General features: G+C 43.5%; 1 protein-coding gene across 1 annotated transcript in view; it reads right to left on the minus strand.

Annotated features, from left to right (window-relative positions):
* Positions 1-21,181, minus strand: part of EMB3144 (AAA-type ATPase family protein) — a 75,618-nt gene extending 54,437 nt beyond the window's left edge. The window contains exons 1-7 of the mRNA XM_086791385.1: positions 20,839-21,181; positions 19,520-19,775; positions 18,771-19,158; positions 18,400-18,658; positions 17,974-18,105; positions 17,801-17,875; positions 17,589-17,714 (exon numbers count right to left, since the gene is read on the minus strand). Coding sequence (XP_086647511.1) covers positions 17,589-17,714; positions 17,801-17,875; positions 17,974-18,105; positions 18,400-18,658; positions 18,771-19,158; positions 19,520-19,775; positions 20,839-21,045 — 1,443 coding nt within the window. The 5' untranslated portion in view covers positions 21,046-21,181. The remainder of the gene's footprint in view (positions 1-17,588; positions 17,715-17,800; positions 17,876-17,973; positions 18,106-18,399; positions 18,659-18,770; positions 19,159-19,519; positions 19,776-20,838) is intronic.
* Positions 21,182-21,614: the final 433 nt, after the last annotated feature.

Below are 21,614 nucleotides of genomic sequence, written 5' to 3' on the forward strand. Positions count from 1 at the left end.
AAGGATGCTGAAAACGCAAGAGGATCTGTAGGCTGAATGATGTAGATGCTACGTTTTACTGAATGAAGGCTGAATTGCTCAAGCGTTGATGCTCCTATATGCTGATGGATGAAACACTGATGGATGATGTGCTGAATTCTCCAATCGCTTATGCTCCTTGTGCTGAAGGCTCCACGCGTTGAGGTCTTCAAGGCTGAATGAGATATGAATGAATGAATGAATGATATGCTCAGCTATTTACATGGACAATTGATGCTGGTCGGGTGGCTACAGAGCTGGCCGACTGCATCTTGTCCTAGATAAATGGATAAATGATGTAAAAATGCCCAATAAATGCTATAAATTATGGGAATAATACTGCATAAATTCTAATGAATGCTAGATGTTATCTGAAGGCTTTTGGACTGGTCTAAATGCAGGGGATGAATGCTATGCATCATGCAGAGTGCTTTCTAATGCAAACCCTAAGGCTTCTAGTGACTCTACATGCATGAATGCTTCTCTTCAAGTGGGTTAAGGGACTTGGACTAACTGATTGACTGTCTAAGGCTGAGAATGACCTACGCAGCTCGTGCCTGACTTATCCTGGACTGAGGATTACAATGGGGTCACGGTGTACGACAAATATCATCCTAAAAGGTACTAATAATGTACAATGTTGCACTGATGATGATGAGCCATCTTGTCACCATGCACTATAGTCCAGAGTGCATGTGACAGCAAAGAAGTATTTAAAGAAGGGATTAAGTTGCAGGTGCAGCCTAGCAATGAAGCTGAGTATGCTACTTTGGAGTATGGGCTTCAGCAGTGCATTAAGAAGGGGATCAAAAGGCTTATCATCAAAGGGGACAGTTTGTTGGTCATTAGACAACTTCAAGCTATTTGAAAGCCAAAAACCCTAAATCGAAGGAATGGAATTTTCAGATAAAGAGGATGCTGCACAAATTCCAGGAAGTGCAAATACAGCATGTGAAGAGAGAGTTGAATCAGGCTGCAGATGCATTGGCAAAAGGGGAGTTGGGCAAGGATCTGGATGTGAATGCCATTGTTGTAGCCCATCCCAACGATGTTGGAAGAGAGAACTCGCAGGAGATTGAAGACTTTTTACACACAGGTCATGCACCTTCAGATATATCCAAGAGGCAAAAATATGGATTCATAAGGAAAGCTTTGCAGTACTGATCAGCTGTACATGAAGGGAAAGGACCTGATTCTGAGGAGAGTTCCTAGAAGGGAGGAGATATTTGCCATTTTGGCCTCCTGCCATGAAGGAGTATGTGGAGGACATTTTGCCCTAAAGCTAACACTTAGGAAAATTTTGACAGCGGGGTATGTTTGGCCTAGCTTGAGAAACAATGTATATCATTGGTGCAGGAGCTGTGAGCCCTGTCAGAAACAAGGCAGAAGGGTTTTGCCATATGAGCTGAGGAAGAGTATTGTATCTTATGAAGCCTTTGAAAAGTGGGGATTGGATGCCATTGGTCCTCTACCCACTACTGATAGGGGTAAGACCTACATTCTGACTGGAGTAGACTATCTGACAAGATGGACTGAAGCAGTTGTGTGAAGAATATAGCTGCTAAAGAGGTTGCCAAGTTTGTATTCGAAGACATATGTGCCAGATTTGGCATGCCTTTGGAGCTACTGACTGATTAGGGACCTGGATTCCGAGGAGAGGTTGTACAAGAGCTGATGCAAAAATTACATATTACACATAGGTACTCCACTCCATATTATCCTCAGTGCAATGGGCTAGTAGAGAGGTTCAATGGAGAATTGTGCACTATGTTGACCAAGTGTTTGGAGGAGCATCCCAAGCAGTTGGATCTGCATGTTTCTTCAGCATTGTGGGCTTACAAGGCAGCTATCAGATCAGCTACTGAATTTTCACCTTACCATCTTGTATTTGGAAAAGAAGCCATGATGCCTATTGAGGTGGAGATTCCTAGTTCGCAGTTTGTTCTGAAACATCAAGAAAGTGGCTTAGATGAGTATGAAGAGAGGCTCTTGGATCTTCAAGAACTGCAGTTGGCTAGAGAGGAAGCTTTGGACCATTATATTCAGCTTTCAATCAGACTGTCAAGGACAAAGGTATCAAAGAGGGAGATTTGGTTCTCAGATACAATAACAGACTGGATAATACCTTCCAGACCAAGTTTCAAATCAAATGGGAGGGTCCCTTCAAGGTCGTGCATGCATATGAGAATGGTACCTATCAGCTAGCTGACTTGGATGATCAGTTGCATTCCAAAAGAGTCAATGGTTACAGGCTCAAGGCATATTGGTGCAGAATCATGACTGTTCAGAAGGATTCAGAAGGGATGGATACCAGTCTGCCTGCTGATGCAAAAGTTCCAATGAAGAAAAAGGCTTGTAGAACTTGCTGGAATGATCTCGTGGAGGAACCCTCTTGTTCTTGATGATCTTTCTTTTCTGTTTAATCCCCAGGTCTCAGGGTTGTTGAGACAGACCAATTATCATCTATATGCAGAAAGTTTATGGTTTTGATTTATGAGTTGTTTATACTCTAGTATAAGTTGTTTGGTTTGAGATTGCCAAGGGAAAACATGTGTGAGTGCGGATCTAAGGTTTACTGAATCGGCTCTGTGTCAAAAATCCTAAATTGTGAGTCAGCAGTATATGGCTGAGTCAACTAGAGTCAGCTAAGTATGATGCTGTGAAAGAGTAGATTGTGTCTGGTTTGAAACTTGTGAAGTCTGGGGTGACCATCAGAGAGTAGTCAAAAGTCAATTGGATAGGTTGTGGACTGGATGGTGATCTAGGCCAGCTGAGGGCTGATTCAGGTCAAAAGGGTGTCAGATAGGGTTAGCTGGGTATCAGTAGGAATCAGTTAGGGGTGTACAAGGGTAGATCTGGTCTTTTTGGGTTGAGAGAAAGTGATTTAGGGTTTGGTCTGACTGTCAGAGGTCAGTCAACAGCAGTCAGAGTTGCAAAATTAAAGGAAAAAGTGTTCCAGAGTCAGCAGACAGTCAACTGCTGTCAGCCTTAAGTTTGTGGACTTGAGTCCTGGTGGGATTTGAGGTTTTTAAGGGATTGGAGGTGTCAGCAGACACAAGGGTGGTGAGATCTGACTTAGGGTTGAGTCAGCTGACGTAGCTAAGTCAGATCTCAGTCAGCAGGAAGTCAGCAGAGGGGAGCTAATAGGATTAGTGAAGTTCTGAAGCAAGGAATTTGAAGTTTGTTGAGGTTGGCGGAACTTTGAGGAGGCTTGGCAGACATATTTCTAATTGGGGTCAGCAGTAGCTATCCAATTCAGTCTTCAGTCTCAGCATTTGATCAATTGAGTGTCAGCAGAGAGCCTCTTTGGTCCGTTGGGTGTCAGAAGAGTTCAGCTGAAGGTTTGAGAGAGAAGATCAGGGCTATGGAAGGTAAGGTCTCACCTGGGAGGACACCTAGTAGAGTCAGCTAGATCAGTTTGAGGGGTTTCGAGAGTATTCAAGTGTCCGACTATGTCAGCTGGAGGACAGAGGACATCAATTGAGTGGATTGGTACCTTGATTTGGTGTTTGTGCTGGTGTTGTGGTGTTGGGTGTTAGTATCCTCCTTGTTGAAAGATGTGATCTACATTAGTTGTAGGCACACTACCTTAGGTGGGTGGTTTTAATACTTAGTAAGCCATTGGACTATGATGTGATTAATCATAGTGGTCCAAGGTGACCTTAGGTATCTTAGGCACTTTTTGGATATGTGGTGGAGGATGATCTTGTGGAGGTAATTGGCATGCCCACTTGATCTAAACTCCCCCCCCCCCCTCCTTTTTTTGGCAAGATGTATAAATACCCCCACACCCTATGTGGGTAGACACTTCTTCGTTGTAGCCTCTGAGGTGTATTCCTTTGGAGAGCATAGAGAAGTGAGCCTTTGTGGCAACAATACTCTAGTCATTGTCACTTGCTTATGCAAGCTATTCATTGTGATTAATACCTCTTAGTGGTAATACCTCTTAGTGGTAATAGCTGATGATTGAATAATCTAGCTTTTACTTAACACTACAGCTTCAAAATAAATAGCATGTACATAAATCAATACCAATAAATAGCATGATTGAATAATATAGCTTTTACTTAACACTAACACCTTCAAAATAAATAGCATGATTGAATACTCTAGCTTTTACTTAACACTAACACCTTCAAAATAAATAGCATGATTGAATACTCTAGCTTTTACTTAACATTAACACCTTCAAAATAAATAGCATGTACATAAAGCAACACTAATAATGGCCCGTGATTGAATAATCTAACTTTTACTTAACACTAATGCTTTCTTTGTGAATAGTCATCTATTCAAGAGGCAAGCCATCTATGCTTACTCTCTTGTGAATAGATTGAGAATGCTCCTTGTTAATGTTTGTGTTGTCTCTTGTAATCAAGTAGACTAATATTTGTGATTAGCTTATCTTACGATGTTTGCTAACCACTCTTTTAACATGGTATCAGAGCGACTTTCCTAGGCCTTCATTTCATGTGTGGGAATCATGGGTGAAGTAGTGGGATGTGTTGTTAATCTTCTTTGTGAAGTTTTTGTTATTTGTAACTCACCCTTTGTGAGTTGAGCTTCATTGTTTGTGGGAAGATTTGGTAAGTCAATTTGTTGTGAGAATAGCCCTTATTTCTCTAACTAATCTCCATTTGAGTGGCGCATGTTGGGATTAGGGAAATCATGTGGAAGTAATACTAATTCTCACCTTCATAGAACTAACCTCTTAATCATTGATTAGTGGCAAGATTGAGAGAGAGAGTTTGTTTGGGTAACACCATAATGTAGAATGTGTTTCCCTCTCACACACTAGAGTGCATCTCTCTTTCAAATGAATGAAATACTCTCACTCTCACTCTCCGGATTATCACTAGTATTAGAAGGAAATGAGGATTAACAACACCTTCATTAGCTCACCAATGTGAAAGAAAACAACACCCACAAGCTAAAATAAGCATGAGAGAAAGTGTGTGTATTTGAGTGACTTCCTGTAAGGCATTCACTTGTGAGAGAGAGAGAGAGAGAGAGAGGTCTCTCAAAATCTATGTGATCATTGTGATCTCCATATGAGGAAGAGCTTTCTACAAATCTGAGAGAGAGGAAGCATTTCTGTGTAAGAGTAAGAGTAAGAGTAAGAGGAAAAGAGAGATTTGTGTGTGTAAATCTTCTCTTTGTCGAGAACCTGTCTGAACTGGGAGTGAGTGATTATCATGGCTGACTGTATGCACTTGGCTGTAGCAACACTCGGTCAGTACCTTTTGTGTTGACCAACCAAACAGCACAGGCATACCTTGGTTGGAAGAGGCGGCCAATCATCTTCTCCATAGCAGACACTGCAAGCAAACCTGCAGCTGGTGGAGGCGGCCACATCTGAGCATGCAAGCAAATCTGTATCAGGTGTAAGGCGGCCACGACTCACGGCGGCTACATCTGTTGTACGGCAGCCAGCGGAAGGTGGTGAAGAATTCTTGATGGCCAGCTTCTGCACCAATCAGCACTCGACGACCAAGCTTCTGTGCAGCATTATCCCTTGATGGGCAGCTTCAACAAGGCAACTCTATGGCAGTGAGCTGTGCTGCTGGCTGCATTAAAGAAGTAGCAGTGGGCTACTTGTTTTCTTTGGGCATCTCATCAAGGCATCTTGGGAATGATGTAAATCACCCCCTCCCCTTCTTTATCCCCCCCGCACATGCACACGCACACGCACGCACATGCACACGCACACGCTCGCACACACACACGTGTATATATGTACTAAACCACACCCACATAGACACATATACATGGGCAAAACACCAACCATGCACACATAAACACATACACACACAGAAAACACTAACCATGCATGCACACATACACATACACCTCAGGCACTACTAAGAAACCCTATGTATCACGTGCATTCAAACATATTAAAAAAACCCCTTACCTGTGAATTTTTCATGAATAAAATGGACTCACGGGTTTTTTAAATAAAAAATCGGATTTGTATGGAGGGAGACTTCTTTGTGAAGCAAGAAGAGTAGTAGTTCTCTTATCTTTTTTGTTGTACAAATCCTCATCTATAAAGGGTAGTTCTCTCATTTTATAACAATGGGGAGCAATGGAAATGGGTATTTCAAAAGGGGAGATAGGTATGATGAATCTAAGTATCACACTTGGGCCATCAAGATACAAATGGCTTGTGTGAAAATATACCCAAAACAGGTATTTAACCCAGCCCAAAAAGGGCCGACTCCTATGCTGGCCGACCAATACCTCATATAACTTCATCAGGTTCATCTACAGCGTTTACTGCTGCTGGACTGGCTGCCTACATCAAGCTCACATCAGCATTTACATCGCCTACATCAGGCCTGACTTCATCGTCCACACCAGGGCTGACTTCATCGTTTACTTCAGGCTGTCTTCAGCGTTTGCCTCAGGCTGACATCAGCGTTTTTCAGCAGCCTTACTTCAGGCTCACATCAGCCTTACATCAGGCTTATATCGGCGCTTTCATCAGGGTCACTTCAGCTCTGTTATCTGCATTTTATGGGACGACTGCTCGCTCTGCTTATTCGGAGTCTCACATAGAGCTCCTGTACTGGACTTCATCTTTTATATACACATCACCATTGCATGCTGTGTGTTCTTACTCTGATCTTTCATATATTTGGTCCTTTGGTCTCTTTTGCCCTCACATGGTATCAGAGCTATCGTGAGCAAAGGGATTGAAGACCTTGAAAGTACACACCATGGATCATCTACCCTCGATTCCGGAGGATCAGCTTTTCATACCAGATACTGACTCCCCTTATTCTGATATAGATCACACGGAGGATGGAACTCCTCATTCACTGGAGAGCCCTATTCGAGGTCTTTCATTGGGAGACAACCAGCCTACTTTTACCCACTCACCCTCTACACCCTTGGCATATGGTTTTTCTTCTCCGAGCTTATCAGCCGTTACTTCAAGAGGAAGATACATGCCCACAGCCAGTGTGCCAGTATTGGACCCAGGTATTCAGCCTCAACTAGAGAGCTCTGCTTCTCATTCTAGCCGACAAACTCGACTTCGGTATGGGACTTTTCCTCAGGAAGGACACGTACCTCCTCGATCATTCGGAGATCCATCATCATCCCTGTCGATGACCGCTCAGGTTCATATGTGCCTAATAGTACGTATGTTCCTAACTCTACATGGGTATCTTCTTCTATGACACAAGTTCAACAAATGGTACCATCAACTACCCTCGATCCCTGGCATTTTGTGAACCCAAATAGAGGAGGGTCTAGGAGTATAATTCACTCTCCGACTTCTGGTGTTCAAGGAGGTAACATTGTTTTCTCCTCTGGTTCACTTTCTATTCCTACTCCTAATGTGTTATGGAATACTGCCCAAATTCAAACACAAAACCCTCCCTCCCAACCCATACCTCTTCCTACTAGTGTTGGCATGCAGTCATCATTGCTTGCACCTCTTTTGGGTCATGCGTATGGTTTCTACCCAACCCAGTTATCTTTTAACATGACGCCCTCTGGCACTGCGGTCCCACCCAGCATTCCAAGGTATCAAGTGGTTTACCAACCCATCTCTGGCACTGGTGTTTTTCCCAATTATGTGCCCTCTCCAGGTTTCGTACCTCAACCTGGTATTCCACCTATGCTGAGTACCCGAAACTTGATTCCATCTTATGGAGCACCCTTGACAGATCCTTCATCCATGCCTGGTCTTGGTGGACTGTCAGGTTTCTCTCCTCAACACTCTACACTCTGGATATGGAAACCCGCCTTCCTGGACTTCCCCACCATCTTCCTTTCATGTTTCTAAGTCCAAAAATACTTTCACAGAAAAGACTCGTTTTAACGGGTCTAATTATACAACCTGGGCTAATCTTATGGAACAAGTTTTCACTTCCCAAGGTTCCTAGAACCTAGTAAAGGGCCTTGAACCAAAACCCCACCCTTCTCTAGTACCTCCTAAAGTCATCCGCATTTGGGAAGCTAGAAATGCCATTGCTATAGTGGTGCTCATGCAAGGCCTCTTGCCCGAGTTTCATTCACAACTCCAGCAGTTCCCCTATGTCTCTGACAGATGGGCACACCTCGCAGAGAGAAATGCCGCACATGATCGTACGCGTCGCATTGATCTTGAGCATCAAATTTAACTTTTCTCTACCAAAGAAGGGGATGACCTGACCGTCAAAGTTATTGAATATCGGCGCCTTAGCGCCGAGTTTGCCACCACTGGCTCTGCCAAGTCCCAGGAAGATCAGGTTATCACTCTATACTAAACAAGTTGCCACATAGCTTCTTTACTTTGGTCACACAAACCACTAGTTTAGAGCCTACGCCTAACCTATATGAGTGTGAATGCCAACTCTTGCGTTTCGCTCAGTTGCATGACCAATTTCATCCCAAGAAGTCATCCTCTCCCTCCACTCAAGAGGAGGCCCTTGTGTCCAATACAACCTCTACTCAAAAAGGACAGCAAGGAAAAGGGAACAACAACTTAGGAAATCAAGGCAAATCTCTCGACAACAACACTGATTCCAAAAATCCTGCCTCCACACCCATTCCCTACTGGCAAAATATTCCCAAAAAGAAAAGATTTTGCACTTCTTGCCAAATACCTGGACATGTTGATGATGAGTGTTTTTTTAAAACCAAGGAAAATAGAGGCAACAACTCCAACCCCACTACCTCCACCCGCCAAAACAACCAAGGTGGTCGCAATGCCCCAAATTGGCGCTCCACAGGGGGTAGCAATCCAGCACCTACTCTACCAAGCTCCCCTCCAAGGACCCAACAACAAGGAAATGGTTCTACTTGGCCGCGTTCCTCCCAGTGGCGAGCCCGTGTTCCTCCCAGTGGTGAGCTAATAGTCAAGTTGCTCAAGCCCCACCTTCCCAGTCAGTTTCTTTCACCACTCCTGAAGAGATGTCTGACTGGTCTTCCCTTACAGCTCATCCCGGTCCCTCGGCCAATATTACTCCGGTCACACTTAAGATTGATTCTAGCCACCACTCCACAAAAAAGAAGAAACGAAGGCCTAAACAAGGTCATCCACAAGGAAAGGCCTCTGCCCTCATTCAGATTTGTCAGTTACCTGATAATCCCTCTGTGCCCATTATTGAGGCCCATCCAACTCTTCCCTGTGGTCATCCTGTCACTTGGGTAGTTGACAGTGGCGCTACTCACCATATGGCACGTAATGCTGACATTTTCATTTCTCAACGTCCCGTTAAGGGAGAAGTTCGATGTGGCAACAACACAATGATGCCCATCAAATCCATTGGCACAGTCTTATTTGACACCAACACTGGCCCCAACCAGGCTACCTTGGACAATGTCTATCTTGTCCCTAATTTAGGTCTCAACCTTCCACTTTTGTAACTGAGCCATCTTCTGTTGGCTCATAGTTTCATCGGCTTCAGGCCTATGTGACCCAAGCTCCCTCGGACATTGAACGACTATGGCACTTTCACTATGGTTATCTACCCTATTCCACTCTCTATGAACTATCTCGAGACAAGTTAGTTGAAGGTATACCCAGCCTCAAACTAACAAAGGATGTCTGTCAGCCCTGTCAACTGGGTAAACAACATCACTCCAAATTCCCACAACACGCTACTCATCGAGCTTCGAGAATTCTCAGGTTGATTCATTTCGACTTGAGTGGCCAATCCCCATCCCCTTCCTTGAATGGATCTCTATACTACATGTTGATTGTTGATGATTATTCAAGATACACGTGGGTGTATTTCCTAAAGCATAAATCTAACACTTTCCAATACTTTTCCACATGGGCTTGGTTAGTCACCAATCAAATGGGCGTCTCAATTGGGATTGCTCGTAGTGACAATGGTGGTGAATTTATCTCCCATCAATTTTCTCAGTTCTTGCAAGATCGTGGCATTCAACGCCAACTCACCTCCACCAACTCTCCCTCACAGAATGGAGTGGTCGAGCGCAAGAACCAAACAGTCATGGATATGGCACGCTCCATGCTTTTTGCAGCTGAGCTGCCTGAACGCCTCTGGTCAGAGTCGGTCAACACTACAGTGTATCTTCTGAACCGTTGCCCCACGGTTGCTGTTCACCCATGATTTGGAGCTCTTAGCAGTTGTTCATTGCCTCAAATTATAGAGACATTATCTCTTAGGGGGCAAATTCCAGCTTGTAACTGACCACAAAATTTTGAAATGGACCTTCACCCCAGCCTAACCTCAACATGCGGTAAAGGAGATGGATTGAAATTCTACAAGAATATGACTTTGACATCGAATTTCGCCCTGGGAAAGATAGTGTGGTAGCAGATGCACTTAGCCGCAAATCTTTCTTAAGTGCAATTTCAATGCCAAATAATCCCATACTGGTCATAATAATCCCATACTGGTCAAGGTGGAAGAAGTCCACAGGACCCCATTTGAGGCATTTTTTGGCGAAAAGCCAACCGTTTCCCATTTCCATGTCTTTGGATGTCGAGCATATACTCACACTCTGAATGATACAAGGGGCAAGCTTGAGCCAAGGAGTGAGTTGCTCATTTTTGTGGGTTACTCTTCTGAATCAAAGGCTTACAAAGTTTTTGATCCACGATCAAATAAAGTTTTCGTTCGTCGAGACATTGTCTTTGATGAGCGAGACTTACCTCGCCTTCCGTTGCCCATACCAACTGAACAAGTATCTCAGACTGTGCCAAATGAACTCCATCAATTACCTATAACTTCACCTCTTGAGGAGGCTCCTTCCTCTCGACAACCACCCAGGGACCCTTTACCTCGCTGGTATCAACAAACCATGCGTGATTCTGGTATACTTCCCTTTGATATCCCTTTGGATGGTCCTTGTCAATCCACCAAACTCGCTCCTCGTGCCTCATTTGCCTCTGTTTTTTCCGCAGACTATGTGGCACATGATGTACGTAGATCAAGAGATGGTGTTGAAAGATGTGATCTACATTAGTTGTAGGCACACTACCTTAAGTGGGTGGTTTTAATACTTTGTAAGCCATTGGACTATGATGTGATTAATCATAGTGGTCCAAGGTGACCTTAGGTATCTTAGGCACTTTTTGGATATGTGGTGGAGGATGACCTTGTGGAGGCAAGTAGCATGCCCACTTGATCTAGGCGGCCCCCCTTGGCAAGATGTATAAATACCCCCAACACCCTATGTGGGTAGACACTTCTTTGTTGTAGACTTTCTGGTGTATTCCTTTGGAGAGCAATAGAGACGTGAGCCTTTGTGGCAACAATACTCTAGTCATTGTCTCTTGCTTATGCAAGCTTCATTTCTTTGTGAGTAGTCATCTATTCAAGAGGCAAGCCATCTATGGTTGCTCTCTTGTGAATAGATTGGGAACGCTCCTTGTTATTCTTTGTGTTGTCTCTTGTAATCAAGTAGACTAATATTTGTGATTAGCTTATCTTACAATGTTTGCTAACCACTCTTTTAACACTCCTCACGGTGGTGTGTTGGGACAAGCTATAGAGCTGTCATGTGCACAGAGTGTATCTATCGTGTACAACACGCACACAAGACTAGCTTCGAGGCTTGGGGTAGCTTGGAGCTCTGCATGCAAATTGGCAAGCTGGGCTAGGGATGGATTCACGGACATGCGCACATGTGTGGACGCCCGGTGATCGGCCAAGAGTCTATAAAAGGGTGGCCCTGGTCAGTCAGTTCGCCAGAGTCTTGCAAGGCTATGCGAGAGTTCTACAGTCAGGAGCCTGGATCTAGTGCAGACATCCACCTGCTTCATGTAGCTGAGACTGACAGCAGTCTAGAGGCCTGCGAGGGTAGCTCCATTGGCGGTATGGGACGTCATGGAGTAGAGATTGGTCGGTACGTCTAGCTAGTTAGCTCAGCTCGTGGCTCGGTGGGGATAGCCAGGTCTTGTGGGCTTTGCCCACGGCTATCATGGTTGGGTGGTGAGTCAGGCGTGCACCCCCTTCACGGTTTATGGCTTTGTTTTGCAAGTTTCGGGTCTTATTTATGGATTGCTCTACCAGGTGACCCTTGGGGTATTGACAGTGGTATCAAAACATGCCTCGAAGAGTGAGCAAGTTGGTAGGTAGGAAAAGAAAGAGGTCAAGAAGAGGTATGATTTCATGTCATACCCCGTTTTTTTTCTGATATTTAGACTTGTTGCTTTCTTTGCATCATTGGATTCCGTGTAGAAGTGTGGTGGTCAAGAAGTGGGTCGTGAAGGATGGCTAGTGAAACCGGCCTCTGGTAGAAACCAAAGTGCGGTAGACTAGCAGTCACCCAATCCAATTGTAGTCCAGACAATTAATCAAATAAACAGGAGCTAGAGTGCTCCAAAACAAGAAGGAGAACGACACCTGTTGGTCCCAAAGCTTGGCGCCCCTTTCGGTATTTCTTTATTCAAATTCAATGGAAAAGCTTAACTGAGTACAACAAAGCCAGTCAAGGAAAAGAAACCTGCATGTCCAATCTGGCAACCCTTAAGACCTCTTAGCAAAGAGGATACACACACAGATCTGTGTCCCACAAAAGCCACACACTGTTGTCTCCTCTAATCAACCAAGACAATGCAACAAGGCCCGGGTGCACCGTTTTTTTTAGCTCTGTCAATTTTCTAAGAACTCCACTTTTTTTTTTAGCGCTAACTGGATTCTCACACGTTTTTTGATGGCAGCCCCTTTTTTTTGTTTTTTTTTTTCGCATGTGACATGGCTTAAACAAAAACATGTATCCAGCGTGGCCTTTCACAAAAAGGTTGTTATGGGTTTTCTTTTCAAAACCAACGTGGCAGTTTTTCTTAAAAAAAACTCGCGCGCACTTAAAAAACTCAGCATGGAAGTTTTTTTTAAAAAAAACTAACGTGGGTTCAAAAAACCAGCATGGGTTTCCAGACTTTAGCACGGGACTTCTCGTGAAGGCTTCTTGCACCATCTCGGGTTGGCAATGCCTCCTTGTTTTCTCTCTTCCTTTGGTAGCCAGCTCTTCTTAGCGCTCCCCGAACCCTTTGTGCGTGGGTTCTCTTAGCTTTCGGGAGCTTTTGCTTTCTCTTTGCCTCTCCTCCTCTGGGATGTCGACCCAAGAATCAAATATGAGCCCGCTCCCGAGCACGAAGACTTGCCAACTCCTAAGGCTACCAATGGTGATCTTTTCGAAGATTTCGTGACTAAATCTGATTTTCAAGAGTTTAAAGTTACTTTCGAGGCTTATTTCCAAGAGCATCAGCACAGGTCGCCGTGCAGATGCATACTTTGGAGAATTCTCTCTCTTTATTAACCACTACTTTGTCTACTCTTTCGGGCATGGATACCTTGGCATCTACTTTAGGCCCCAACATCACTCCGAAGCAATTCGGGGGCGAGCAAAAGCAACGTACCAAGGAGATTGTGGACATGTGGCTACATAAGTGGCAGGTCCACTTCCAGTTTCATCCATATGGCGATAACAAAAAGATTCAATTAGCAGCAGGTTTCCTCTCAGGCAAAGCTTTGCTCCGGTGGAAAGAACTCAAACCTAAACCTACAACTTGGGCGGAGTTTGAAGAAGTCTTTAAGAAAGAGTTCCTCAAGAAGGAGGATGACTACAACATAGTTGCTCACTTTGCCAGTTTGACCATGACCTCACAGAACCTCACTTATGAGGTCCACCTCCAAAAATTTAGAGACTTGCAAATGAAAGCTACGAAGATGGATTCTACTACTCTACTGGGTATATTCGTAGCAGGATTACCCGACTCGTACTATTTACAAGTAAAGAATAACAAGTGCAAAACTTTGGATGAGGCCATTCACTCTGCTCATATTTATGATAATACGATGGTCTCTTCCAAAACCAAGACCATAACCAAGTAGGGGAACAAGCACAAAAGGAAGTTCCCTGTGCCAATGACTAGCACGACAAAAGAAAAGTCTTCGGACCAACCTTTGAAGAATTCTAACTCGACTCCAGCGAAGAAAAACCGTCCCCCTCAAGGCTTTGAAGCTCAAGGAGGAGAGACGTTGCTTCATCTGCGAAGAAAAAGGACACATGCGTAACGAGTGCCCAAAGAAGAAGGGTGCTAAGACAAACGCAGGACCCAAGACGAACGCAGCCAACTAGTTGTCTTTGACAGGTACTTCAGTCAATGTACTTTCTCGCCCTAGTTCATGTTCCGATTGTCTGTTCAACTCTAAGGTTTTTGACTTGCATGATCTTCTCCGAGTTTATGGAGAAGTAAACGGCCATAGGATACACATTCTTATGGACCCCGGAAGCTCACACAACTTCGTCAATTACAAACTTGTGTAGAAATTGGGTCTAGACACGACGCCTGGCGATTGTCCCTACGAGGTACGCCTACCTGCGGGGCGGCAAGTGGGATCGAAAGGTGAAGAAGCTACCAATCCGGATTCAGGACTACAGAGGTATTCTAGAGTGCTATGTTATGCACCTAGAGCATGTAGACTTGCTATTAGCGATTGAGTGGTTTTAAGACCCTTAAGGTCCAGATAGATTGATTTAGTCATTCTTTTTCTTTTGAATATATGAACACCTAATTTTACATTCAGGGTGATTGTATACATTCCTCTCAAGGACCTCTTGTAAATACATTTGATTTTGGAAATATAATGGATTCTTCTTTGATACTGCTTTCCACTGTGTCTTGATTCCACTTTCTTCATTTCTCGTACCTACTATGGATGTTAATGAATTAAGTGTGTTTGAAAGCAAAGAATTAAAGAAGTTAGTTCACTCACTTCAAGATGTATTTCCTAAGAAGCTACCATCGGGTTCACCACCCGAAAGAGCAGTGGATCATCGTATTGATCTAGTCCCTGGTGCTCAACCTATTAGCATTCCGCCTTGCATGATGAGCCATGCTGAGGAAGATGAGTTGGCCAAACAACTTGCAAATTATTTGAGGATAGGCCAAATCCATCCAAGTAAATCACCTTGGGGTGTGCCTGTGCTACTTAGGAGAAAGAAGGATAACACCTGGCGAATGTGTGTAGATTACAAGAGACCGAGCAAAGTGACAATCAAGAACTGTTATCCTCTTCCTAAATCAAATGACCTGATTGACCGTTTAGTAGGGGCAAAGTATTTCACTAAGATAGATTTACGTATTGGCTGCCACCTGATACGTATTCATGAAAGGCACATCAAAAGAACCGCCTTTCGGACTAGGTATAGCCTTTACGAGTTTCTCGTATTACCTTTTGGGTTGACCAATGCTCCAGCCACTTTCCAACAAATTATGAACAATCTTTTTCGTGAACATTTAGGGAAGTTTGTGGTGGTGTTCCTTAACGATATTTTGGTTTAGTCATACTCTTGACGATCATGTTAGACACCTCACGATTGTCTTGATTATATTAAGACAAAATCGACCGTATGCTAAATTTAGTAAATGCAAGTTTTTTATGATAGAAATCATTTACTTGGGACACAAAATCACATGAAATGGATTGAGCATTGACTATGACCGAGTGTAGAAGGTTTTGGTTTGGCCAATACCACATACGGTGAGACAACTTCGTTCTTTTCTCGGTTTTGTTGTTTTTCTTCGGAAATCTGTGCGAGAGTACTCTCAGCTCACACTACCGATGACCGGCTTGTTGAAAGGTCGTGGACTCAAGTCGAATCAGCCTATCCCTTGGAATAACGATTTAGATACGGCCTTCAGACTTTTGAAAGATAAAGTCAAGGAAGCACCTACCTTAGCACTAGTCGGCCCTATGTTCTTGAGACCGACGCGAGTGACTATGCGATCGGGACTACTCTATTCCAAAGGGTAGACCTGTTGCTTTCGAAAGCCGGACAACAATCAATCTCATTGGTCAACCCTTCAGAAGAAGCTTTAGGCTGCCATTTACGCTCTCAAGGTTTGGAGGCATTATTTATATGGATCCAAGTTTGTGGTATTGACTGATCATCAATCAATCAAGTATGTGTGTGCACGGTGCCTCATCGTGTATGCCCACAATGGATAATTAGTCCCATCCAATTTGTCCTCAGCTATAAGCATGCGGAATAGATCATTGCCAATCATAAAAACCTGCACAAAATATCAGACCCAAACACTACAAGTGTCCAAACACACTATAAATGCAATGTCCACTAAATGCAACCTGTATGGCTGCAGAGTGGCCCACTGTTCGCTGTAAACATGAAATGTCTTGAAATTTCAAGTGTAGGGATAGAAATTACTAATCAAATGTTGATTTCAGAGCCGTTGGGAGTCGATTTTGCGAAAAGCCCCAAAAAATTGGAACCAATGGTGATCCAATTTGTCGATTTTGGACAAAAAAATCCCAAAATTGCAGCAAGCGCTTCAGGAGGTCCAATTTTGATGCAGGATGTCGATTTTTGCAAAAGCCCCAAAACTTCCCTCCATAAAAAATGTTCCAACTCGAGCACACCTGGCAGGTGTATAGCCGCTGATGTGGACCAGTACGGCTGCTGGCGTGTACACTACCCATGACATAGATGTCTACAAAAGTGTTGTAAAACTTTTGGTAAGCAATGGTAACTTTCTTGCCAGGCATAATCAGCTAAGGCCTCGAGAAGGCACCATGGATCTTGAAGCGGATTATGGCCAGCATTTGCCTTGTTTTGAGAAGGCTATGATGATATTGTGCCCAAAAGGTGTCCCATCTATGGGTGCCTTACCCAGGCACCTATTGGGCGCTCCCAAATCAGCCCCAAATTTGAGTGTCCAAACTTGACCAAAAATACCACAAACCTCGTCGTCTAGTGTGCGTTGTCAAAAGTCATTTTCCTAGATTCACTGTTGAGGACACCAGGTGGAAAGTATGTTACATCCCAAGCTCTCGAGGGGTCGGCAGGTCTAACCCATGAGCAGAGATGAGGCATCTTTTAGGAAAGCTCTAGTTGTTTTTAGAGGCTTTGGCTAGTTTAGGCACTAAATTAATGGTCATCTACATAAGTAAGTTAATGGCTCAATTCAGGGAAGAGCTTCTCTTGTCCTAGAATCGTAGCCTAGCAAGGAATACTCCGTACAACACCTCAAGGTGTGTTGGTGGTATAAGACGCTAGGGCTTACTTTTCATGGAGCCATGTCAGCATATCGGCCATCCAACTTCTATGAGAAACTACCATAGCCATAATCCATAATCTTCATGGATTAATATCCAGCCAGTGATAATTTACCCTACTGTTCATTTGTGATCTCCTCCCAATGGTAAATACCTACCTTGAGACTGAAAAAAAAAATTCCTTATGAGCAAAGAAAAATAAACTATGCTTTGCTGCACTTGCTCTGACACCAATGTCAAGTAGCTGCAGCAAAAGCATGACTGACTGGATCCAGCAAAGTTGGTGCATCTATAAACCACGATGTGTAGAGTTGGCAAGGTACACATCACAGCCATCCTGGGTCCCAATGGCCCCCCCCTTCCCCCCCTTTTCTTTCTTTTGTGTAGAATTTCCTTTACAATGAATAGTACACAGAGATCAAGGCCAATGTACAACTGGACGCAGACAAAACTTCATGTGATTGTAATCTGTTTGCCATGTTGTTTGCCGTGTTGCATGCACATGTGCACCAAGAGAAACCTTTTACTTAGATAAAATAAAGATAAGTGGCCACAAGAAAGATGACAATAACAGACCCGTAAAATTGAAAGCCTCCCTTCTTCAGTTGGAAGACCAACACTAATAACTTTATCAAAGCGTCCTTTGCGCAAAAGAGCTGGATCCAGCATGTCAAGTCTATTTGTTGCTCCCACAACCAAGACCTGGAGAAACATTTGCTTGTATTAAAAACCTCAGCATTTGGATTCAATTCAACATTCTTTGAAATCACACAGCCAAAGGTTCTCACCTGCGCATTTGATGTTTGGAAACCATCCAGCTCAGTCAAGATTTGAATTAACCCTTGCTCTCTTTCCACTCCTCCCTATGCGTAAAACCATTGAAGAAAGTGTCACTATTATTTCAGACCATGAGCAATGAAATGCAAATGTTATAAGCAAAAATTTACTCCAACAAGCATACCCCGCCCACATCCGGTCCCCCACGTTTGGCACCGATGGCATCTATCTCATCAATAAATATTATTGATGGTGCAAATTGACGAGCACGTGTAAAAAGGTCCCTCACGCGTGCTGCTGCTACACCTACAAACATCTAGAAGAAAAGTTTGCATAAATTCCTTGCAAACATAACCCCCAAATTGAAACAAATTACTTCCAATATTGATCATGTTGGAGGCATAGAAAGAGGACCCCAATACGCCTGAAAGAATATTTAGACTAAATCCAATAAGATTTCAAGTCAAGTACTCCGAGACAAAGAAACAATACATATGACCTCTTGAGACTAACCTATACAAACTCAAGAATATTTAGACTAAATCCAATAAGATTTCAAGTCAAGTACTCTGAGACAAAGAAGCAATACATATGACCCCTTGAGACTAACCTCTACAAACTCTGAACCACTGGCAGAGAAGAAAGGAACGCCTGCTTCACCAGCTATAGCTTTTGCCAGCAATGTCTTTCCAGTTCCTGGTGGACCATAAAGAAGAACTCCTTTCGGGCAATAAACACCAAGCCCAGCAAATTCTGTGGCTCCTTTTAGTATGCTCACAACTTCCTGAAGCTCACGCTTCACGTAATCCTGGCCCGCAAAATCATCAAAAGTCACACCTGTTCTTTCCTCAGCTGAAATAAATCTTGCCCTGCAAGGATACCCACAAACCATGTGATGCTAAAAGCCTTCGTTACAAAAAGCTTTCTAGAATAGCACGTACAAGAAAGAAGCATTGAACTGAAAGGACAAAGTGCACTTACCGACTCTGACCAAGGGAACCAAGGTACTCATCATCCAAGCCACCAAGCTTAAGCCGCTTTATCTTTGGTCTTTCATTTGGATCTCTAAGCTTGTACAAGGGATAGAGCTTGTCGTTGAGCCATTTGTAGATGACATACGCAATAAGTACCCGCATTGACCACACAACAAGTATGATTAAGGTCGGCTGAATTTCTGCTAGGATCGTTTTTGTGTTGATAAAATCTACATGGACCAATTGCTGGTGTAGTTGGCCCCAAATGTCATTCCAACTATCTGCTGGCATCTGCTCAATTTTATGTCGCTTAAAAATTAATTTTTCACTAGCTTGGTCACTCTTTTCTACGGTAGAAGTTGACTGGCCATCTTGGATGATATGCGGGAGTATAACTGTAAGGATGTCAAAGAAAATGCTTCAGTTTTACACAGAATGGTGTGAAGGTACATGAGCTTTTCAACTTGTGTTGGATTTGAACAACAGAAAAAAAAGCCTACAAGAGGCTTGCCTTTGTGAGCAAGAGAAAGAAAGAAAGAAAATTAATTAAACATCTACAAAAGATTCAAAGGGTCTATTGAGACCAAAATGGGTTACAATAGTTCCATGAGGTAACTAGATCATGAAAAAACGAAATGAAAACAACTGACTACATATACAGTGAAGAGCAGAGAGAGAGCGAGAGAGAGAGGGGCAAGCTGAAAGAAGGTGATACTCAATTTGATTGCGAGCTGCAAAAAAAAGAACGTGTACCACCTGCTACATCCTCGCCTGCATTGGCATACTCCATGACCTGAACTTGTTTGTCTTCCAAGAGTCTCACAAAGTCACTAAACAAGATGTCAGGTGCTGGTTCAGGATCCCAATACGTGCCCTTTGCCTTCCCTTGCAGCTTGGACAAGAACTTTGCCCACTCTCTGGCTTGCACGACCTCTAGTTCATACTGCCGCTCCCCCTTTTCTTTCATCTCTCTCAAGTGTATCATACGCTGTCTTTCCTTGTGCCGGATTGCCTGCAAGGATTGGTTGAAATAATCCTTAGAAAAAGGAGTAGAAACATAGCCCTAGTCTAGATGTTGCCAATAGAATGTTTTGTTATCCATACAACCAAGATTTAAGGGCAAGAGAGGAACCTCGGGTTTTCAAAAACAGAAATAATGGGTCTATCCAGCTCCTGGACAAGGAGTGCACTCTCATTACTGGGCTGCCAGGCTAATAATGAGTTTTTGCCAGCAGTCAGCCAATGGCATTTTCACATTCAGTAAGACCAGCTAAAATGCTTGGGCAATTTTTCCTGGGCTTGTACATGTGAAAAGACAATGTTTTGCAGTCAAACTGTGGTGCTGCAGATGGTCGGACTTGGGCGCCCCCTGCTGGACACTTTACTGGCTCAAGATGGTTAGAAACATTCGGTACTGTCAAACTGTACCGTATGGAACAAGAACAGAAAGTACTGATTGGAGTAAGGTACGTTAGGTACATTGCTCTATTTTTAAACTGGCAGATACCTGCATAGTCATACGTATTATGGTGTGCATAAACAACATAAGTGTAATCAATCTACTGTCAAAAGATCCGTGTATTGAGCAAGAAGAACACATGACGTGTCAATGGGCGTGTAGCATAGCAGTGTGGGCTAGTGACTTGGGGAGGGGAGGTCCTGAGTACAAATCGTAGGCCCCCATTGGTATTGTGGCAGCTTTGCGGCCACAAGTTGTAAAGCCTTTGGGCGGGACGACCTGCTTCCAGACTCAGTTGCTTTGCATTATCCCTTCTTCTTTCTTTGAGTAAATCTTTCTGTAGTCACAATTTGGTACCAAAAGAAGAAGAAGAAAAAGAAAACTTGACATGATATATGAGGACTGAACGTTCCATACTATACGGGATGTTCTGTCCATTACAGGCTTTATTTTCCCTCAATAAGACATTATACAGGCGTGCACGCGCACACAGATAAAATAGCATAATTTTGTAAGGGCTGAAACTTCACATCACATAGAGAGGATAGTTCTGTAAGGACTGAAACACCATCTTCACAGATCCTGCTATCGTGGTTTGAGTATTAAGGAAAAGTACCTCGAAAAATTTGCGAGTTTCCTCCGCGTGTTTGCTCTCCTTGCCGAGGCAAGCGCGGGCTGCTGCAGAGCGGCCATGGCGGAGCAGCAGCTTGGAGGGGGTGAAGGAGCTGGCGGGGCATCTTCCGCAGAATCCAGCAAGCCCCGAGCGCGGGAGAGAGAGATGTTCGCTGTGGCCAAAACCCCGCGGCGTGCTGCTGGACTGCATCTCTTCCGTTCCACCTGTCTGTTGATGGCTTTCAACTCTTCATCCTTGCAATCAGATAAACCCTCTTCGCTGCACATTCTTTCAGCATGGTGCCAACTAAAATGGTTAGTAGTTAAAAAAGGGTTTTCCCACGCATAAGTGAATTTGGGGCAATGTTCCCAATCAACAAATCACCAAAACTTGGGCTTTAACCTTTTAAAGATTTAGTTTGAGAATTTTTGAAGATGTTTGAGCTTCAATATAACTAAAACACCTTAAATTTAGTGGATTTTTTGAAATTGAGAGAATAAAATTTATAGGTAAAATAAAAAATGTTAGTCCATTTTCCAGGTTTTCTGTGAACCCTGATTGGGCATGAGTATATTAAATGCATTTCCCCTTTTGTAGAGGAAACTTGGCCAAAATGGGCCTAGTTAGAAACCCATCATCCAAGTTTAACCTACTTAGGTAGTCACTTTCTCCCCACCTCCTTGTCATCTTCATTGTCTCTCCCCTACTTCCTATTCTATATTCCTTAATGTCTAGCATATTTTTTTCCAACGACCCTTCTTGCATTAGATTTCAATCGA

The sequence above is a fragment of the Cibotium barometz genome, chromosome 56, assembly GCF_041138505.1.
Source record: "Cibotium barometz isolate CiBa-2024 chromosome 56, ASM4113850v1, whole genome shotgun sequence".
Classification (NCBI taxonomy): Eukaryota; Viridiplantae; Streptophyta; class Polypodiopsida; order Cyatheales; family Cibotiaceae; genus Cibotium; species Cibotium barometz.